The 19,965-nt window shown below is 40.9% G+C and overlaps 1 protein-coding gene across 1 annotated transcript in view; it reads left to right on the top strand.

Annotated features, from left to right (window-relative positions):
• The window catches only part of LOC310958112 (receptor-type tyrosine-protein phosphatase S-like), a 68,473-nt gene that overhangs the window by 18,834 nt on the left and 29,674 nt on the right, over window positions 1-19,965 (top strand). The window contains exons 3-5 of the mRNA XM_083928925.1: window positions 3,018-3,166; window positions 3,962-4,103; window positions 11,745-11,933. Of these exons, the coding sequence (XP_083785051.1) occupies window positions 3,018-3,166; window positions 3,962-4,103; window positions 11,745-11,933 (480 nt within the window). The remainder of the gene's footprint in view (window positions 1-3,017; window positions 3,167-3,961; window positions 4,104-11,744; window positions 11,934-19,965) is intronic.

Below are 19,965 nucleotides of genomic sequence, written 5' to 3'. Positions count from 1 at the left end.
ATATTTTAATGATGGCAATATATGGTCAGCATTAAATGCAACAAAGGTGTGGAAATATATGGAAATGTCCTTTTTGTGTGCATATGTGTGTGTCACAGGAGTGAACCCAGGCCTGCTAGTACCTCAGCTCTGGGCTGTGTTGTTAATATGTTTTGACAAGCTGGGAGGTCCCATCAGCATGTTCCTCATCATCTCCTTGATTACAACATTTCCATGGATTTCCTGCCTCACACGCACACGCACGCACACACACACACACACACACACACACACACACACACACACACACACACACACACACACACACACACACACACACACACACACACACACAGACACAGCTGTCACTGTTCTGAAAATATAACCAAGTGGATTTCTTGAAAGAGAATGCAGGCTTAAGATGGATGCACTTCTCACTTCCGCTAATGTATTTTTCATTTTTTCCATTTGATGCCATGATCCTTTGAGAAGACACATCATATCTGAAATATTTTTATATCCGGTAAAGGGGTAGAATTACATAACACATAACTTTCAGTTGAAACGCTCGGGGATTGAAGGCCTTAGGACCATCTACAGTCTGTGCTGTAAAAAACCTCCATCTCTCATAGCTCCCTGGTGTCCTCGATAAATAACAATATGATTTGCTGACCTAGTAAAAGCTAAGTGTAGAGATGTTACAGAAGTCCCCTCCTAATGTTTAAAAATAGTAATGCTTTTGTCAAGAACCACTGAAATGTAATGCTTGGAAGCTACAGTTTCCTTGCCTCAAGATGAATTTATTGTTTTGCCTTAAAGTGTAATTCCGGCACAAAATCATCCCATGGTATTTTTCTGCACTTATATACATCAAATAGGCCATCGAGACTTCGAGAGACTTCTTTGTGTATAAACTATAAACAGAGAAATCCGGTAGAGTCTCTAACAGCCGGACGTTGCTAACACTAATTAGCTCGGGCATTACGGTGATGGGATTAAAACGAAGGAACTCTTATCCTGCTACTGCAGAAGTATATATATATATATATATATATATATATATATATATATATATATATATATATATATATACATATATGTAGAAACAGGAACATATATGTAGAAAAATAATGCATTTACTTCTAGACACCTACTCAAGTGGGGCTGGTTTTGCACAAGGATTGGTGTTGAAGCACATTTAAGAGAACACAGTTTTGGTCTCAACATAAAGCCACTTAAACCCATGTAGAAGCTGTAAGAAGCACGCAAAATTCATTCATAATCCAATAACAGGGAGAAGCCAGTTTTCAGCCTTGACATTTTTTGGACTTTATAGTTCACATTCGCACATTGTTGGCAGGGGAAAAGGGCAATTTGCTCAATAATATGTGCCTTTCTAAGAGTCTAAGAGGCAGTAAATATCCTGCTCCTGAGTTCTAAAATGGTGGGTTTACATTTGTTCCGATTGACTATACTTCACCAGCTTTTTGCTTCTTCCTGTTGAGGATTATGGCACGCATAAAATGAAACCACGTCATTTTTGACATTCAGAGTAGGTCTTTCAAAGACACAACACATTGCAGCAGGCACAGGTGTTGTTCCGGTTACTGTCAAGGCATTGCAGTGAAACTCTGAAGTAGTTCGCATGGCTGTTAGTATGGTAGATGTGACCTCTTCCTCAGTTGGCCAGACTCACATATGATCATTATTATAATGTGAGAACAATACATGTTCCCATATTCACAGAAGTTCCCCAGAATTACTAGCATAATTATACACTTCCAAAGAACTTTTAACAAAAACGACCTACAGGAAATGAGAGCAGAGATGAGAAGCTTAAAGACAACTAATAGTTTAGGGCTGTCTGAGAGGAGGATGGGTGACGTCAGTCCACTTTGGTCAGTGTGTGTTTGTATTAGACTGAGATGTTGAATTGTTCACTGGTTCTTTTGAGAATATATCCTCAAATTCTGCAAACCTCCGTTTTGAGTCTCTTCACTTGACTATAACTTCAACATTAGCCACTGAAGTAAGCAGAAGTGGGAAAAAAATGTGCTTAGAATCTGCTAGTGGTTAGCTGATAGGCAGTTTTTTTTGTTGTTGTTCCTGTTCTGTCTTCAGAGCAGAAGTGAATCAACACAGCAGGACCTCACCCACCCAGACACAGGGGGAGTGGGAGGAGGGATCCAGGTTGCTATGGTAAGGGTCATCCTGACTTCACCCTGATGGATAGCAGTAATTCTGTAGCTGAGGAGGAGTTAAGCTGGGCACCATAGCAACAGGCCACAGACGGATAGCAAGGGTGGGTGCATGAAGTTGTGTGATTGATCTGACTCAGCCACTGTGAAAAATATAGGTTCAGTACTGTTGGCTCAATATTGGACATGGAAATTGCTATTTTCTTGCAGAGGGCAACTGCTGCGCTTCCATCCCACTCAGATGCATCATAACAGATGAAATAGTTTCCCCTGTGAGGCAGAGCTGGAAATTACCACAGCTATTGTTGTTAATTTCAATAGATTTGTTAAGATCATCAAAATAGGCGCAAATCCTCCTATAGGTGTTACAGTGTGCAGGCATAAACTGACACCATTGGTATTAATACATTTAAACCAATTATATGCTGTGAATTTGCAGCAGACACTTCTCCTACCTGCGAAACACTCATGTGTCATGACAGACTGTGCTGCATGCAGTATGAGGGTAGCCTGCTTGGAAGGGAGCAAAGGGAGAGAGAGAGAGAGAGAGACAGACAGAAAGAGGGAGAGAGAGATGTTCTTCTGAAGCCCAACCCCATCTTTTATTTATGACCCACAGGAAGTCCTTCAGCATGTCCTCTGGATGATACCCAGGAAGTAAGCACAACACGCAGCCATCAGAACACAAGTCAGCCTGACCGGTCACTGACAGTGAAATGGGGCGTGGTCAGCAGGGGGTTGTTGCTGGCTGTGGAGTCAGTTTGATGTCCTCTGGGTGTAAGGATATCAATTTTCATATGTGTGTGTATTCCTCTCTCTCTTTCTCTCTCTGTCTCTCAGCTCCCCCAAAGTTCAACAAGATTCCCACGGACCAGATTGGAGTGTCAGGGGGTGTGGCATCATTTGTGTGCCAGGCCACTGGCAATCCCAAACCTGTTGTCTACTGGAACAAGAAGGGCAAGAAGGTCAACTCCCAGCGTATCGAGGTGGTTGTCACAATGCACAATGGTCAACTCCTATTGGAGTAGCATGATAAAAGCAGTATAGTTATACATGTGAATGGTTATACTGTATATTTCAATATAGATAGACCTTGCATAGTGCTTCTTGCTAGATCAGATATTGCCTTTGGTATTAATTGCATTCTATATAAGCTGCCTTTACAACCTTGTTTACATTTGTGAAATATGCTTATTTGCTTTCTTGCTGAGAGTTACACCCCAAGAATTATACCACTCTCTTTCTGTGCTTCATTGAAGACAAACTCATTGCAACAGAAGTACAGGGTACTGTCCAAATCTGACACAGAAATATCCAGCAGATTGCATAATCAAATGCACATATTGCTGTTTCTAAGCTATATGCAAGCTGTTTCACAGAGCAGCTCAGTCACGTGAGAGGGCTGATTGTATATTTATGCGATAATATGACCTAATGGTTAGAGTGCATTTCAACCAGAGGAACCCACATTCAACCCCCAATTTTAGTAAGTATCTACCCTGCTGAGGTGTCTTTGTTCAAGACACCGAATCCCTACCAGCTCCAGGAACGCTAGCTGAGCCTGACCTTGTGGAGGGGAGGGCAAGTAAAAAAAAAAAAAAAAAAAGGATTTTCCTTCAGGAAATCATTAAAGTATTACAGTTTTATTATTATCCCATTATTAGAGTAAAAAACAACGCTAAGATAATGATTTATAGCATTGCCGTTACTGTTACTTGTAGTAATTCATTTGTTTATGTTGCTGTGCCTAATGTGTGTTTTCCTGTGGTTCTGTGGCTGTCCAGACCGTCGAGTTTGATGAGGGTGCAGGTGCTGTGCTGAGGATCCAGCCGCTCAGAGCACCACGGGATGAGAACATCTACGAGTGTGTGGCACGCAACAGTGAAGGAGAGGTGTCCGTCACTGCAAAACTGGCCATTATCAGAGGTGAGACGCATAAACCCCCACCCCCACCGCACCCTATGTGCATCCTTTTCCACTTAAGTAGTGCTTTTCACGTGCACAACCATTCAACCGTCATCTCACAGGCTGTCCGTTGTAGATGTGACAATAGAGCAATGCCACACCCTGCCATCACAGCAGGCTGCAGTGCACTGTTCTTTTTATAGTCCCTCTGAGTGCGACCGTGCGTAATCTGGCCACAGAGAGAGCAAGCTAGCGTGCTAGCTAACAGTTGCATCAGCATCCCAGTTTTCTGTAATCACTGTGCTTCCCGGCCAGAGTAAGGGTGTTAATCTAATGTACACTGTCTCCTTGGAGGGAAACATATCTAATGTGGTGCTTCAACATGCTATGAACTAAAGTTGGAGCATGTGGCTGCATGCCTCGGATCTGAGCACTGGCCTTTTTCCCAGCACAACTGGAAAGGATAGGAAATAGAGGGATGGCTGCTTGGGCAGTTACTACATGAAGAAAAATCAGGGGATTAGGCCTCATTTTGGCAGTCAACCCATTTCTGCCAGGGAAAATTGAAGAAGACAAATAAAGAGGGAGGAATAGGTCGAGGATAGGTGAAAAGGAGTATGATAAACGGTGAGGAGGTGGGGATAAGTTAAGTAACACAACAGGATGGTGTGAAACAATATAGATGAAATGGGATGTCAGAGCAGTGGTGGAGGGGGTGTAGAAATGCTGGAGATGGATGAGGATTGTGGAGTTGGCAGGACTGTGTGGTAAGCAGAAGGCTGGTAGCCCAGGGAATAGACTCCTGTCCATCTGTTACCCGGCCCGTCTTCTCTGCACACACAGCTCCAATCTAAAGCACATTACCACACAAACTACACCTCGAGGGCGAGCCTCCTCCTGTTTGTGTAAAGTTTTCTCCTACTGAGATCTGTGTACCATGCCGTTTACTGTCCCCTTTATGACGGTAGAATCATCTGTCTTTCATTCTTCCTAATCAGCTGATGAATATAGAACACAGGACTGTGATGAATGGGACAATCTAAGCCCAATCCGAGCCCAAATCAGCAACCAGATCAGAGTTGTCAGTGACCAAACTTTTAGAACTTACTTTTCCAAACACTAGATAAGAATGCACAGACAGGTTGCACTTGCAGACAGGTTGCAGACAGATGGCACAGAGGCGAAGGTTCTAGAAATATTTCTTCCCACTGTGTATGGTGGGCGATGTGATATAGCTGGTTAGATGATATAAATCTGTCAGTTTTGGCATATAAGGTTAGGTGGCCCTTTGATATCACTGGGTGTAACTGGGTTATTGTGGGCATTGTTGCAAAATAAATATATGTATTGTATCCATAAACAATTGCTCAATTGATTTTACGCAGTCAATATATGTGTGGTCAAAGATGTCCACAGCATCCCTAGATTCCTTTTTCAAAGTTGTCCTTTCATGATATCAACATTTGTTGACACAAAGACAAAGTTGTGTCATATATATATATATATATATATATATATATATATATATATATATATATATATATATATATATATATATATATATATATATATCAGGTTTCAATAGGTTTATGCTTTTGAGAAATCATGTTTTTTCTGTCAACTCGAAATGAAATTTTTTTTCTAATATTACAATACCAATAAGCCTCAGCAGCAATCGCTGTGAAGAAGCTAGTCAGTTATGTGATCAGAGAACGCTTCATCATTGCAATCGGGAACAAAACAATGCACAGTAGTCACCAAATGTCTTTGTGATTGATCAAGAATCTAAAAGTAAACTGATTTAAATTGCTGAATTTAGCCTAGATGATCAAGTTTCTTTATTATACAGGACAGATAGGAAATGGGGTGAGAGAGAGAGCGGGAGACATGCAGCAAAGAGCCGCAGATCGGAGTCAAACCAGCAGCTGCTGCCTAGAGGACCTTTACATGGGGCGCTTGCTTCAACCACTCAGGCATCGGCCACCCCAAGCAACACAATTTTAAGCTCTGTGACTGGATGCTATATATATATATATATATATATATATATATATATATATATATATATATGGTAGATTTACTGGCGGTCAGTTCTAACGAAAAGCCAGTGAATTAAAGCTCAAAATCACTCTCCATCTCTCTGTCGAGGACTGATATATACACATGTGCCTAATCTATATATAAACATATATATATATATATATATATATATATATATATATATATATATATATATATATATATATATATATAAACATATATATATGTATATATATATAGGAGAGGTTCCAAACATATATGCAGAAAAATAACTTCACCACTATATTCCTGAAAAATAGAACATAATGCTTAGACTATTTGGCAGCCATGCAACAACCCTACAAGTGATACACTGTTTGATAGATAATGTCATCCAACTGCACAAAAGTCTGGAAAAATTGTGTTTGGGTCAATCTTTTCAAACACTGATCACTGAAGAAAAGATCCACCAACCACTGAAGTAGAAAGGAGGCTTTCCATTACTGACCAAACCCTTGAAAATTCTTTTCATCCCCTAATGTGTTTCATCTCATCATTTTGTATAGTGGTTGACGGACACTAATAGCAGTGTTGTACAGTGAGCTGGACTTGTGGTCAGCCACAGGATATGAGCTACTGCTCTGTAGGCTGCCTAATGGATGGAGATGCAGTAGGTTGTGGTCACAGAGACTTTTTGCACCTTCAACATCATCATCACCCTTCCCATTCCATTACCTACTCCTCTTCCTCCTTTCTTTTTTCCCTGATCCGATCTGATATCTTTCTTTCTTTGACTCAAGCAGCCTCTTTTTTGGCCCACAGCGATGTCCGTTTCTAATTTCATCTCTCTTGTTTTATTCATGCTTTCATTTTCTCTGCCATCTATTCTGGCTGACCCTCACTGTCTATCCGGTCTCTCGCTCTCACTTCACTTCCCTTTGCATTTTTACAGGCTCTCGGGTGCTCCATCCCCCCACCCCCCACCCTCAGCCCCTCCAAATCCACTCCACCCTGTCCCCTTTCCACCCAAACTGCTCTTTTCTATGGTCATTGCAGTTGTGATCTGAATATCTGCAGTTCTGCATGTTTAAAAAACCTCTGGTGGGCAATACTTTCTCATCACTGCAGCTGTGTATGTGTGGGAATGCATGCACATGGATTTCTTTGTTTGTGGACGTGTGTGTACATATCTGTGTGCGTGTGTGTACGGCTGGTTTGTGCAGAGTAATCCTGATTATACTCACCTCCCAGTGTCCCATTTTAGGAGAAAGGGAAGCGAGGGATGGGGGAGGAAGGGGATGAGAGAGAGAGGAGAGGGAGGAGAGATGTTCTGCCACCACGGCAAACACCCTTCATATGAACAACAGAGTCAGATCAGTGATTCCCCCCAGGCGCCTGCTGCATTGGCAGGCTGGCGGCTAAAGCAGCATTTGGGTCTGGAAACAACTGAGAGCATCAACTCAGCTTGCAAGAGGATTACACTCCTTGAGTGGAGAACTGGCTCTTTGATCATATACCCCGTTGTCTGCACACTTTTTATTCCCTCCTTCCTTTTTTTCTTTTCTTACAGTTTATTCTTCATGCATGTTTGTATGTATAGTGTGTTATGTGTGGGATCATCATGTTTTGTGTTTAGCCGGTGGGTGTGGAATCTGTCGGGCTCAGGCACATGAAGGTTTTTGCCGGGATTCATCTACGATGCTAAGTCCGGTTCTGCATTGTGATCTATTATGATGAAGGCCCATTAGCATTTAAAGTGCTCCACTACAGCCCTCCTGCAGTCTATAGGAGTCAAAGCATTACAGCATCTAAAGACTGCCGAGCGCTGGCAGATTAATCCTGTATCAGGCTCCCTGAGATCGTCTTTTATTTGGGCTTCTTTCATCCACGTGGCCATTCCCCACTGAAATGAACTGAATAGGCAACCTGTTTCTTAACCAGGACAATGATGAATTTCTGTGCAGAAGCGAGTGTTGTGCGTGTGCGTGTCTGTCTTTGGGTGACTGAGGGAAATACAAAGAGAGACAGGAAAAGAAAACCTTGATTTATGTTTGTTTGTTTGTTTGTTTGTTTGCATCATATGCATTATGTGTTTGATGCTGTGTGTTTGTCTGTGTGTCCTAATACTTGTGTGTGCATGTGTGCACGCGGATGCATAAATTGCATATTTGCCCAGATTCGGTTGGCTCCACCGACTGGTTATGGGCACCATGCCTGATTGCCCTTCTGCAAACATAACCAGGCCAAAATGTAAGCTCGCAACCTCTTGATAAACACAAATACACAGAAACACAAAGCTCCAGGGAACAGTGCTGGTTGGTCATTGCCAATGTTCCCCCAAAAGCTGTTTACACACACTGTGTTTATATACACACGGCACATTTTTCCATAGGCTGTCTTATCAATTTAACCAGGAGATTAAACATAAGCGGTACTTTTGCTCAGCAGTGTTTGTGTTTGATAAATGATTCATTTGGTAAAAAGTGTGATCAAGGCCATGCCCGCAGTATCTATTTCAAGCAACCGCTGACTCATCCAGGAGCCTGGCTGGAAACCTGTAGCCCTATATTCTCCTCTCCAGTGAACTGTACTTCAGTGACCAGTACACCACTCTCTCTGTCTGCCATCTATCTATCTATCTATCTATCTATCTATCTATCTATCTATCTATCTATCTATCTATCTATCTAAACAGTAACATGACACTGCATGTGGCTATAATAATGATATAAAGATTATATATTGTTTAAAGATTATAATTATTTCAAGTAAAATAGGGCACAAACTTATTTTCATTGTGGTCCTTGATGTAAAGGCCATCTTTCTTTCATTCAGATATATAGCGGCCTACAGGCAACAACATCCTATCAAAGATTACATATAAATGAAGTAAGATGATGAACAACTGATGAACAATTGATATGCCAAACGTTCGCTCATTCCAGCTTTTGAAAAATGTGATAATTTGCAGTCGAACAAGCCATTTGGAGATGTCATCTTAGGGCCCAGGGAAATATGATGTATATTTTTCGCTATTTTGTGTAATTTTATCAACTAGACGATTTTGTGACATTTTAAAGATTAAACAATTTAACAATTAGTTGAAAATAAAACACAATACTATAGATTATTCTATTTGTTCTAGCCCTAAATAACAAATAACATTAACTCTATATTTCTGTAGGATATATTTGTATTATACATTGTTTTTGTACAGTTTGGCGGTATCTAAAAATACATATGTAGCCATCGCTCTCCCTGTTTCTCCTACTGCTTTTAATGATTCATTCCAAGGTCCGCCTACACTCTGCATTTGCAGCATTGATAAAGACCTGACTGGAATACAAAGCCACACCCCTCTACAAGCGCATGCACAGGCACATACACACACACAGTATATGCACATGCCCCAGAGCCGCTGCAGTGGCGTGCTCTAATTAACAGCCAGGGAGTCCATGTAGTAGTAGCCGGCGGGGTGATAAAAAGACCATCTGAACCCTCTCAGGAGAGGGGCGGGGTTGGGGGAGGGCAGAGGGGAGCAGATGTAGCTCTGGCATATTCCTTGCCTCAGGGGAGCTCGCCTTCTGACCTCCGTATTGATTTCCCCCTTCTCCTTCCTTTCTCATCCCACGTGTTTCGTCAATGGCTGTAACACTGGCCTCCATTCAGGTGCATCATTAGCATTGATCAGTCGGGGATGACAGAGAGGGGAGGTAGTGGGAGGCAGGGGGCTCCAGGGGGTCCCTCTTCCCTCTTGTGTCTCCGCTGGCTGATATCAGAAGGTTGCTGTGAGGACTGATCACCACCTGAGCCCTAACCACGGCTCAACACCAGCCTTTCCTCTGAGATTTGATTGCCTTTTGTGGCATTTCTCCACTCATCCATCCTCCGCTCAGCCGTGCCATCAGCAGCGGCTTGACATTCTTATCTGACGGGGTCTCTCCAAAGCTGACGACTGTGGAAAGAGAGCGATAGATCCTATCTCCACTCAGCCTCTCATCCCCATCGCAGAGTGTGCGGAAGCAGATGGTACACGTCTGTCATGTGGTCAGGTAGCAGGGGGCCCGGAGGAGGAGAGGAGCGGAAAAAAACACACAGACAGTTGATGTGGCCACGGTCTGCGTCTCGGACTATGTTTGGCTCCAGACTTGTCAGTGATGCCCGGTTTGATCTAGCAAACTTTTAGCTGATTTTGTTACGGTTAACAATCAAGGGGCTCTTGCGACTTTGATTTATTAGCCAAGCGAATTGCTATGCCGTTAATTACTTTGCTACTGTAGGAGGAAGAGGAATATGTAATTATAGTTCCAGGTATGGGGCAGGTGTCTGTGTGTATGTGCGAGAGGGATAGAGTGGTTAAAAGGGTAAGAAGAGGAGGAAGCAGGAGTGCTGATGGATGGTTGATTACGTGTCTGGCCATCTGGACTGTTGTCACCGAGATGCTTAATCCCATTCACCACAGAAAGTGAGTGTGAACGTGTTTGTGTGTATGTGAAATAGAAAGCAACTGCTTTTCTGCATGGCGGTGTCTACATTATTCCACAAATTGCACAGATCTGTAAAGATGCTAATGAGAACATAGCCATAGAAACAAATATGTGCAGACACACAGGCAACACTTATCCACTGCCCCCAAACGTAATCAGAGACATCCAGACACTATGCAGACACATCCCAGATCGGCCTCTCTAATCGTTGGTACATTTTAACAATTACTGCTAACAAGTCCTTATTACCCCCAGTGCCCTGCCCCTCCTCTTGATCCCAGCTTCTAATTGCTGCTGCTGTTTCTGAGCAGCTCTCTGCATAGTTATTAGACAGGAATCATTACCACCACATAACACAGAGCCACACAAAACTCACAGTTCACTGCCACCAAACACCTGTGTTTCTGGGTTAGGTGTACCATGTGTGTGTGTATGTGTGTGTTTATGTGTGTGTGTGCGTGTGTGTGTGTGTGTGTGTGTGTGTGTGTGTGACTTAGCTTCTGCTGACTGGATGGTATGTTTGTACTCCTGTAGAAAAGGGCTGTCACACACAAGCTAAAACCGAGCTGTGTCTGTGCCGCCAGATCGTCTAATGACTAGCTAGCTGTAGGAGCCAACAAGGACAGATATAGTGGCTCCGCTGTCCTCGCGACTATCTCCATTTCCAGGGGCCTGCAGATGTTAAATGGGAGGAACAGTGGCTCTCACATCGCCGTGTGTGTGAGCAAGTCTTATATTTCACCACAGAACAAGGAAAGTAAGGATTTAATGCATGGCAACGTCAACTGTCTCTGTGCATGCAGATGAAGTGGCCCTCTCTGTTTCCCAAAACTGAACATTAACTGTCACAAAAATAAGGAGGTAATAGATTTGATCATTATTGTCCCAGTGGTTCTGAGTGAAATGAACTACTGGATGGATTGCCATGAAATTTGGTACAAACATTCACGTTCCCCTCAGGATAAAGTGTGATAACTCTGGTGATTATTTTAGCACCATCATCATTTTGATTTGTCCAATACATGACTAAATATCTTCAAAAATAAGGACATTTCCATCAGCCTCAGCTGTACTTTTGACCGCTTGCTATGAGTTTTGAATGCGGTATGCTCCAGTCAATTCTGAATACTTTCTTTCCTTCTCTTCATCCTTCCAGAGGACCTGTTGCCATTTGGCTTCCCCAGTATAGACATGGGCCCCCAGCTGAAGGTGGTGGAGCGGACAAGGACGGCCACCATGCTGTGCGCTGCCAGCGGCATACCGGACCCAGAGATCTCCTGGTTCAAAGACTTCCTGCCCGTCGACCCCATCAGCAGCCAGGGTCGCATCAAACAGCTCCGATCAGGTGAGACCAACAAGGAGTTATTGTCAGAATATTTAATCTGAAAATCTAAAGCATATTAATGCTGTCAGGTAAAACTCTTTGGAAACAAAATAGGGTCAAAAGTATTGTAGCTGCCTAGCCCCATTTCTGAATGTGTAAAAACACTTTGATCAAATTGGTTTCAAATGCTCGAATGTTTAAAAAAGATATCCGAACAACTAGTTTTTATTTTTGAATCAGGAGATCTGTAGCTGTGAAGGTCATTTTGTAAATAAATAGCGAAGATTTGCACAAAGATTTGCAGTCACATGTTAAAGGTGAGCGGTTACACATCTTTCTGTTTGTGGGAGAAGAAAGTTCACGCTGCACTGGAGAACTGTGTGTGTGAATTCAAAGTTTACAGCTACAAGTCAAGCCTAGGAGCACAAGCATCCTCCACAAACTCCCCCTGAATTCCTACAGATCTCTTTACGGATTCAAAAAATCAAATCTATTTTTTCAGATATTTTTTACACAATCAAAAATTGTAATTTATTTTAGCAAAAAAGTTTTAACACATTCACACGTTTAAATGTATTCATACAAAATGTTTTCACACATTCAGATATGGTAATACACAGCTACAATACCTTTGATTCTATTTTGTTTGGTTGGAATCCCTGCTGCTTTAAATTAGTTGATTTGGTGATAGTTATAATTATGATTTAGGGATTACATGCCCGTCTCTGAGTTTATCTACATCCTTTGGGGGTGTAAAAGCCAATTTCATAAAAGGATAACTGTGCCGCCTTTAAGCCGAGAAAAAAAATGTCTGTTATTATTAACATTTGGGAGAAAAGATCATAAAAAAAAATGTAAACATGACACTCTAGAGGAATTTCTTGGCAGCATACAATTGGACAAATCACCAGGTCTCATAAAAAACGCATTACAAGTGGACTGAAAAAGTTGAAACACAAGTATAAAGTAAATCCACTTTTGAATAAATGCTTAATACAATAATCAATCTACTCCAAAACAAACATAATTCTCTTTTCTCAAAATCAATGGATACATAGGAGTTTCATCACATTAGGTATTTAACTGATACCCCTATTATCTTGTGACCCGCCCAGCCTGAAATTGTGTGAAATGAGCTCAATGTCTTCAATCTGAATGCAAGATCCCTTTGCCAGAGTTCGTAATAAGAAAAGAGGGAGGGAAGCTTTTTTTTCCTTGCTGCTACACTACAGAGAAGATAAAGAGAGAGTGTGTTTGTGCAGACAGATCGAGGGGTGAATACCGAAGAATCACATATTGTGCTTAAGACAGTTTGTTCAGCATTGTTTATGCTCTTCTGTATAGATGATACAGTGTCGGCTGGAGTAGGCAGACACATATTTTCTCAGCCATTCTCACTTAGCCATCCTCAGGGGGAATGAAAGTGATGGTGAGGGGAAACCATTTTGTTGTTGCTTCATCCATATTCTCTGTGCTCCTGCGTCCTGCCAGCTCTGATATCTGGCTGCTTTCAGCCAGTATCCTTCACTTATCACTAGTGCCCTCTGTCAACCTTGTGCCTGCATCTCCATTTGCAGAGTTGGCTAGTACACTGTTGAAACACTCAAACTTTCAAATTTAGTTATTGTTACTACACCGGTCAAGCATGACATATGTGAGGTTGACAGTGACAACAATGTCAGAACTACATGAATCTCTAAGTCACTTTTGAAAGAATGGGTCACTCAGAAGTAGAATAAAGGAGCCTTCTCATTCCTTGCCAGTGAGCTACCATTTTTTCTGTAACTAGCAGACAATATCAATTATAACCAGTGCTGGAATGTAAAGTATTTAAATATATTTACTCAAGTCCAGTACTTAACTATATTTTGAGAAGGTTTACTTACTTAATATTTTCATTTTATAATACTTTGTACTTCTGCATCTACATCTCCACTACATCTCAGATGGAAACATTATCATTTTACTCCACTTCATTTATTTGGCAGTTTTAGCAACAACGGCAGTTACTTTAAAAATTTAGATTGTCAGTACAAAATGTAAATCAACTCATACCTCATATGTGATGTTGATATTTTATCATAGGATAAGTTGATACCCAGGAATATATAAGTTAGCCCCATCTTCACCAGCTACAAAACTTAAATCATGTCATTATAATCCAGTGATACAGTGTGTTTCTGAAATGGGCCATTCTGCATAATTAACACATTTACTTGTGGTACTTTAATGTTGATGCCAATGCTTTTGTACTTCTACTTAAAGCAACAGTTTGAATGCAGGACTTGTATTTGAAATTGAATATTTTTTTAGTATTCCTCTTCCTGAAATAAAGTTAAAAAAATCTCAGTATTTATTTCATCATTGGCTAGTTAATTATGCTAACTCCGTGAGTTAGTTGGAAACTTATCTCTAGGAGTCTCAAAAATTTCTAGGTAAAAAGCTAAATGTCTTAAGGCATTGACTTTGGTGAGAGTTTAATAGATGGGACCGTTTATCCAATCATCTGCCAGGTATGTTTTGAAAGCGCCTGCCCTTTCCCAATCAGTTTCCATTGAGGCCATATGGCTCTGTGAAACAATACATCTGACAGGTCAGGGTAGCCCATTGGTGGCAATTGTACAATACTCAGGTAAGATGGCGGCCAGTTAGTTATGATGTAATGTCACATCTGCTGTTTTAATATCTATGGTGTCAGGCCTGCCATGCCTTATTGTATTTGCTGTGATACTGTATGCTGATATGATTGGGCTGCCACTGTTTGGGGGAGGGGTTTAGTGAAGTCTATTGTAGCATTTGCATCTGTCGCTTTTTTTCTGTGCTGAGACCAGTTTCAGCTCACATACCCATTACCAATGTAATTTCCAGTAACCTACTGATGTGTAAAAATGGCTACTCACCAGAATACCTAAAGTACTGCCTCTGTGTAAAATGCTCTGCAGTGGGTGTAGGACCAGACTGTCTGCTGCATTGATGCAGGTGAGACAGTAGATACACTCCTAACAAAACAAAGAAAAAATCACAAGAAAGACTTTTAAAAGCTGCAGTATGTCCACCTCAGTCACATGCCAGAGGGAGCAGTATGCTTATTTATTTATGGGTCCATTATTGCGTGCACACTATGTAAATGTTCTAATATATATTCTCTGCTTATGATTTATGAGAAAGCATGGGTGGCATTGGAGCCACAAAACAACAAAAGACTCCCCTCAAACCCCTCCATGCATCTTGATACAATAGTTTGTGTTTTTTTTTTTTTACTATTCTCTCTCTACGTAAGGGCAGTGATTGATATACAGTAACATACGTTTCACTCTGTCTGCTCCGGGATTCATATTGGCCTCTGTAGGGTGTCACACAGAGAAATGACATTAATTCACTGGCACAGTATGTGAGGCCACGCATCACATCAATGAAACCGAAGCAAGACGAATGGTACAGTGAGATCCACCACAAGGTTTAATAGGATTTCAAATCACCAAAAGCGTCGCAAAGTTGAACAACAAAAAGGCAACGTATAATGAACCAAACACTGCAGCAAAATGACTTGGAAGAAATCAATTACACCTGAGCTAGGCACAAAATAGCACAGAGATGTGTTATGGATGAAACACTCCTTTAAAATTTGTTTAATGGGGGCACCTTCCAAGCAATGCCTCTGATTTAGTGGACGGCTGCCAGCTTGCATTGGACCGCAGCCAGGGATCTGTTTTGGCCGATGATTTTTTCTCTCTCTTTCTTTCTCTCTCTCTCTCTCTGTCTCTCTCTGTCTCTCTCTGTCTCTCTCTGTCTCTCTCTCTCTCTCTCTCTCTCTCTCTCTCTCTCTCTCTCTCTCTCTCTCTCTCTCTCTCTCTCTCTCTCTCTCTCTCTCTCTCTCTCTTTGTCTTTCATTTTCTTTCTTTGTTGGGTTTTGATGATATTTGTATGGCCTATGTGGGTCAGGATAAAACGTTATTATGAGAATGACTGCACTCAAATCCAATAAAAAAAGATGACTCTTGGTCATTTCACAGCCCATGTATCCATCACCTGTGGCGTCCTCCACCGCAGGTAACTGTCCAAACGGTGGCCATTGACAGTTGTGAGTACGCCCACACATGCGCCGTCAGGTTTCCTGAGGGTACAAAACATATGGCACAGTATAAAGCTGAACCTTTCCTGACATCTTTATACCTTATCCAAAGCATCCATCCATTTCCCCATGCCATCTGCTGTCCCGGTTCAGACGTGCATGAGGAGAACCGTGACAAGCGATCTGTCTATCGCTGATATTTGACGCTGAGATATGGCGAGTTTACCTGAGCACTTAACAGCCTTCATAGACCTACACTCTTAACAGATGGCATGCGATACGGAACCCTGAGGTTGATTTTTGAGTAACCTGTGATTGGATTAGAGGAATTGGATTGTAGTCATGGTAACGGTCACGGCTTAGGTCACTATTATCCAAAGCAAACAGAAAACTGATTAAAACATAAAGACACTGATTATTTTCTTTAAATCAGCTTTATTGTACAGCGATACAGCAATTTTTGACTAGCCCCATAAATACTTTTGTTCAGTCATTCCTTTAAAACGAGTTAGGATTGTTTTTGTTAAAGGCAGGCTTTGTCAACTGAAAATGTCGCCTGTGCACAAATACCTCCGCCATGGTTATTTTCGCTCCTGTTTGTTTGTCATGTTTTTGAGATATCTTGCTGACTAAATACTACTACTTCAAAGTAGTTTATTTGGCTGACTGTCAAACTAGATAACAAAATAAAAAATCTTTGTTTGTTCATATTTTGCCAAGAGTTTAACCTGAGACAGGCCATACACAATGATAGCAATCATATCCCATCCATACAGCGTTAGTTCTGGATGGTATTGGAGCATCTCTAGTTTTCATCTCTGTTTTTATGGATGTAAAATAATTTAGGGCACAAATAAAAATCTGCAAAGAATAATATAATGATTATTTTCTTATTTTCCTTTTTCCCTTTTCGTCTTTTACTCACACATAATTAGTAAGGTCTAAACTGTCAGAGAAACTGGGTCACCATTTCCTACAGCCTGAGGTGCCATCCTGAAATGTCTGGTTCTGTCTGATCATCAGTTTGAAACTTAAATATATTCAATATAATGTTATGTAAGACTAAAGCACTAAAGCTATTAATGGACCAAGTGATCCAGTCTTAATGAATCACACTGTAAACACAGTCTTTTTAATGTTTCTGTGTTCCAGGAAAACCTTCCAACTATTTACTTTTAAACTGGGTTAGGTAAATGTTGTTCTGGTAGAAAAGAAAATAGTCCCTGTCTGTGTTGATTGTTGGTAAAGTTCCCGTCCCAGTTGAAAGTGAATGTCTCACCTTGTGGGAGACCAGTGTCCAGGTGATCTATTTGACCTAGATGTTCAGGCTGAGCTATCCGATTAGCAGTGTCTGTTATCTGATCTTCTGAGTTTCAGCCCAGCAGACATTATACGGCATCCATGATTTCACAGAAGCTCAATTTACTGAAGTCACATCTCATTCTGGGTCTGTCAGCATCTTCCAGACTCACTCAACAACTGCTCTCCCTCTTCTTCTCTGTTATCTTTCACTTTCCCTTTTATAGTTTTTTATCCTGCTATGTTTACCCATTGCCAGATATCTGTCTACGCTGTGTATTTATGTATAAATGTATTGACCTTTATGTACGCAAATATACTGAACACCTGTCGTTTTCCATGCATGGTAACGACATGTTTTGCATAAAAGAAGATTTCAATCAAGCATTTCAAATTTGTGCTGATGGTTAGCCATATGAGCTGTCTTCCAGCTGTCATGAGTTCTTGTTTGCAGAGCTCCACCTGTCCAGCTCCATCTCTCCTCCAATGTTTTTCTCTCCTTCCTTCCCTCCACCTCTCTTTCTGGGGATGAGGCTGAACAGATAATGTATTCCTGTTTATCTCCCAACTCTGCCCTGTACCGCGGGGAAATGAGAGATGGAAAAATAGAGAGAAAGAGGAGGGCACGAGCTGTTTTCCTTTCATGTAACTGCAGAAGACCGAAGCAAATGGATGACAGTTTCGGCAAGGGGGACCTCCGCTCACTAAACAACACACTCAAGCGCACGCATACTTGTGCCCTAGCTGTCTGTAGTTCAACTTTTCCTCCCCTGAGCCTCAAAGAACATGTTGTTTAAACTTTTGCATATACTGATCAGCTATTATGTTAACTGTGAATCACACACACAAACTGTCTCGATGGAACCTTTTAGCGCTCAACTGGGAGGATTTTGAAGATTGAATCATTTAAAGCTTTTCTCGCCATTAGGATAACACACCGTGTATGTGTCTGCATTGGTGGTCGGTTGTGGTTTAAAACATTCAAAGTTGGCCCCTCCTCTCTAGCTCAACGAGGGTTACAGTGCTCGCCAGTCGGTGAAAACAAACACAGATTTGCTCCCAGTTCGGAACGAGTTTGTTCGTTTGGCTTTTTTTGTCTCATTATATTTGCATTTTTTCAGCGTGTCCATCATTTTCATAGCATGTGTGCACCATCTAGCACCTGCCGCTATATGATTTTAATGAGGCCGACGCCCAAAAACCTCCTGAACACATCAAAGAAAGAAAATATAGGAAAACACACATATACAGACACCACCACACACGTCTAGTTATGCATAAGTGATGAATATAGATTTAGTCTATACATGTTTTTTTAAGGAAAAAGATTTAATTATAATAATATAATTACTTTCATTTAAATTAATCAGCCTGTTTTGGTCAAGATGACATTTTTCTTGTTTAGCCTGGCTTAACAGTTCAAAACAGAAAGATAATGATACAAAACTGAGAAAAGCAACAAATTCTCACTTTTGAGAAGCGTCAGCAAGAACATGTTACATCAATTCATCAATTATTAAGTTGGTGTCAATGAGTTTTTCCTAATCTTTGCAGCTGTACTCACATATTTCCATTGTATAATACTTTGTATTTGTACACCACACTACATGTAAGAGGGAAATTTTAACATTTGACAGTTTGTTGCTTTACAAATTAAGATTTTACATGCAAATCATTTTATAAAGGTTGATGCATTATAGATGAAACTACCTTACAATTGACAGAGGGAACAGAAGTTTGAGTTCAAAAAGAAAACTCACAGTCTACCTACAAGCCTATTTGGTGCTTCTTTTTATCTTTTCTTTTTTAACCTTTTTCTCATTTTTCAAAAGCTTCGGAAAAGGCTAGTTACAGAAACATGATATAGCTTTTTGTCAACTTATATTAAACGAAGTTATAGGGTCAGTTCATCGAGCTACATGAATCTATAATTATGCAGTTATATAATACTCTTTTTACATTCTGAAAGAGACCATTTTGCATAATCATTCAACATACCTTTTTAAATAATACTTCTGTACTTTCTGTAACTCAGAAAGCAAGACCTTTACTTCTAATCAAATATATCTATATTGTGATAATTGCTACTTTTACTGTAATAAAGAATGTGAACTTCTTTCACCACTATGTGTATGTGAAGATACATGCTACATCTGTTTCTCTCTATATCTCCATACATCTCCCACAAGTCAGATCCTTTTTATCAGTCTGACAGATCTAATACAAAACACTGGGCTTTTTATCAAACATATACTAGCTGCCTGCCTGCCTGTTTATCTTCATGTCTGTGTGTGTGTGTGTGTGTGTGTGTGTGTGTGTGTGTGTGTGTGTGTGTGTGTGTGTGTGTGTGTGTGTGTGTGTGTGTGTGTGTGTGTGTGTGTGTGTGTGTGTGTGTGTGTGTGTGTGTGTGTGTGTGTGTGTGTGTGTGTGTGTGTGTGTGTGTGTGTGTGTGTGTGTGTGTGTGTGTGTGTGTGTGTGTTGCACATTTTGATTTGTCTCTCTTCTCTCCTGCTGCAGCAGAGTGTAATTCATGGTTTTGAGCTTCCTCCTCAGGCTCCATGTCAAAGTCAGTTTCAGATGAGATGAATATGACAGCGCAGGATGAAAGAGCACAAATAAAATAAATATAAAAAAATCACTGCTGGTTATTCAAAAGGCTGTTGGCAAAAAAAAAGAAAAAGG

Source organism: Echiichthys vipera (genome assembly GCF_963691815.1).
Source record: "Echiichthys vipera genome assembly, chromosome: 15".
Taxonomy (NCBI): domain Eukaryota; kingdom Metazoa; phylum Chordata; class Actinopteri; order Perciformes; family Trachinidae; genus Echiichthys; species Echiichthys vipera.
The sequence above is the reverse complement of the archived record's forward strand: the minus strand, read 5'-3'. Positions and strand labels throughout refer to the sequence as shown.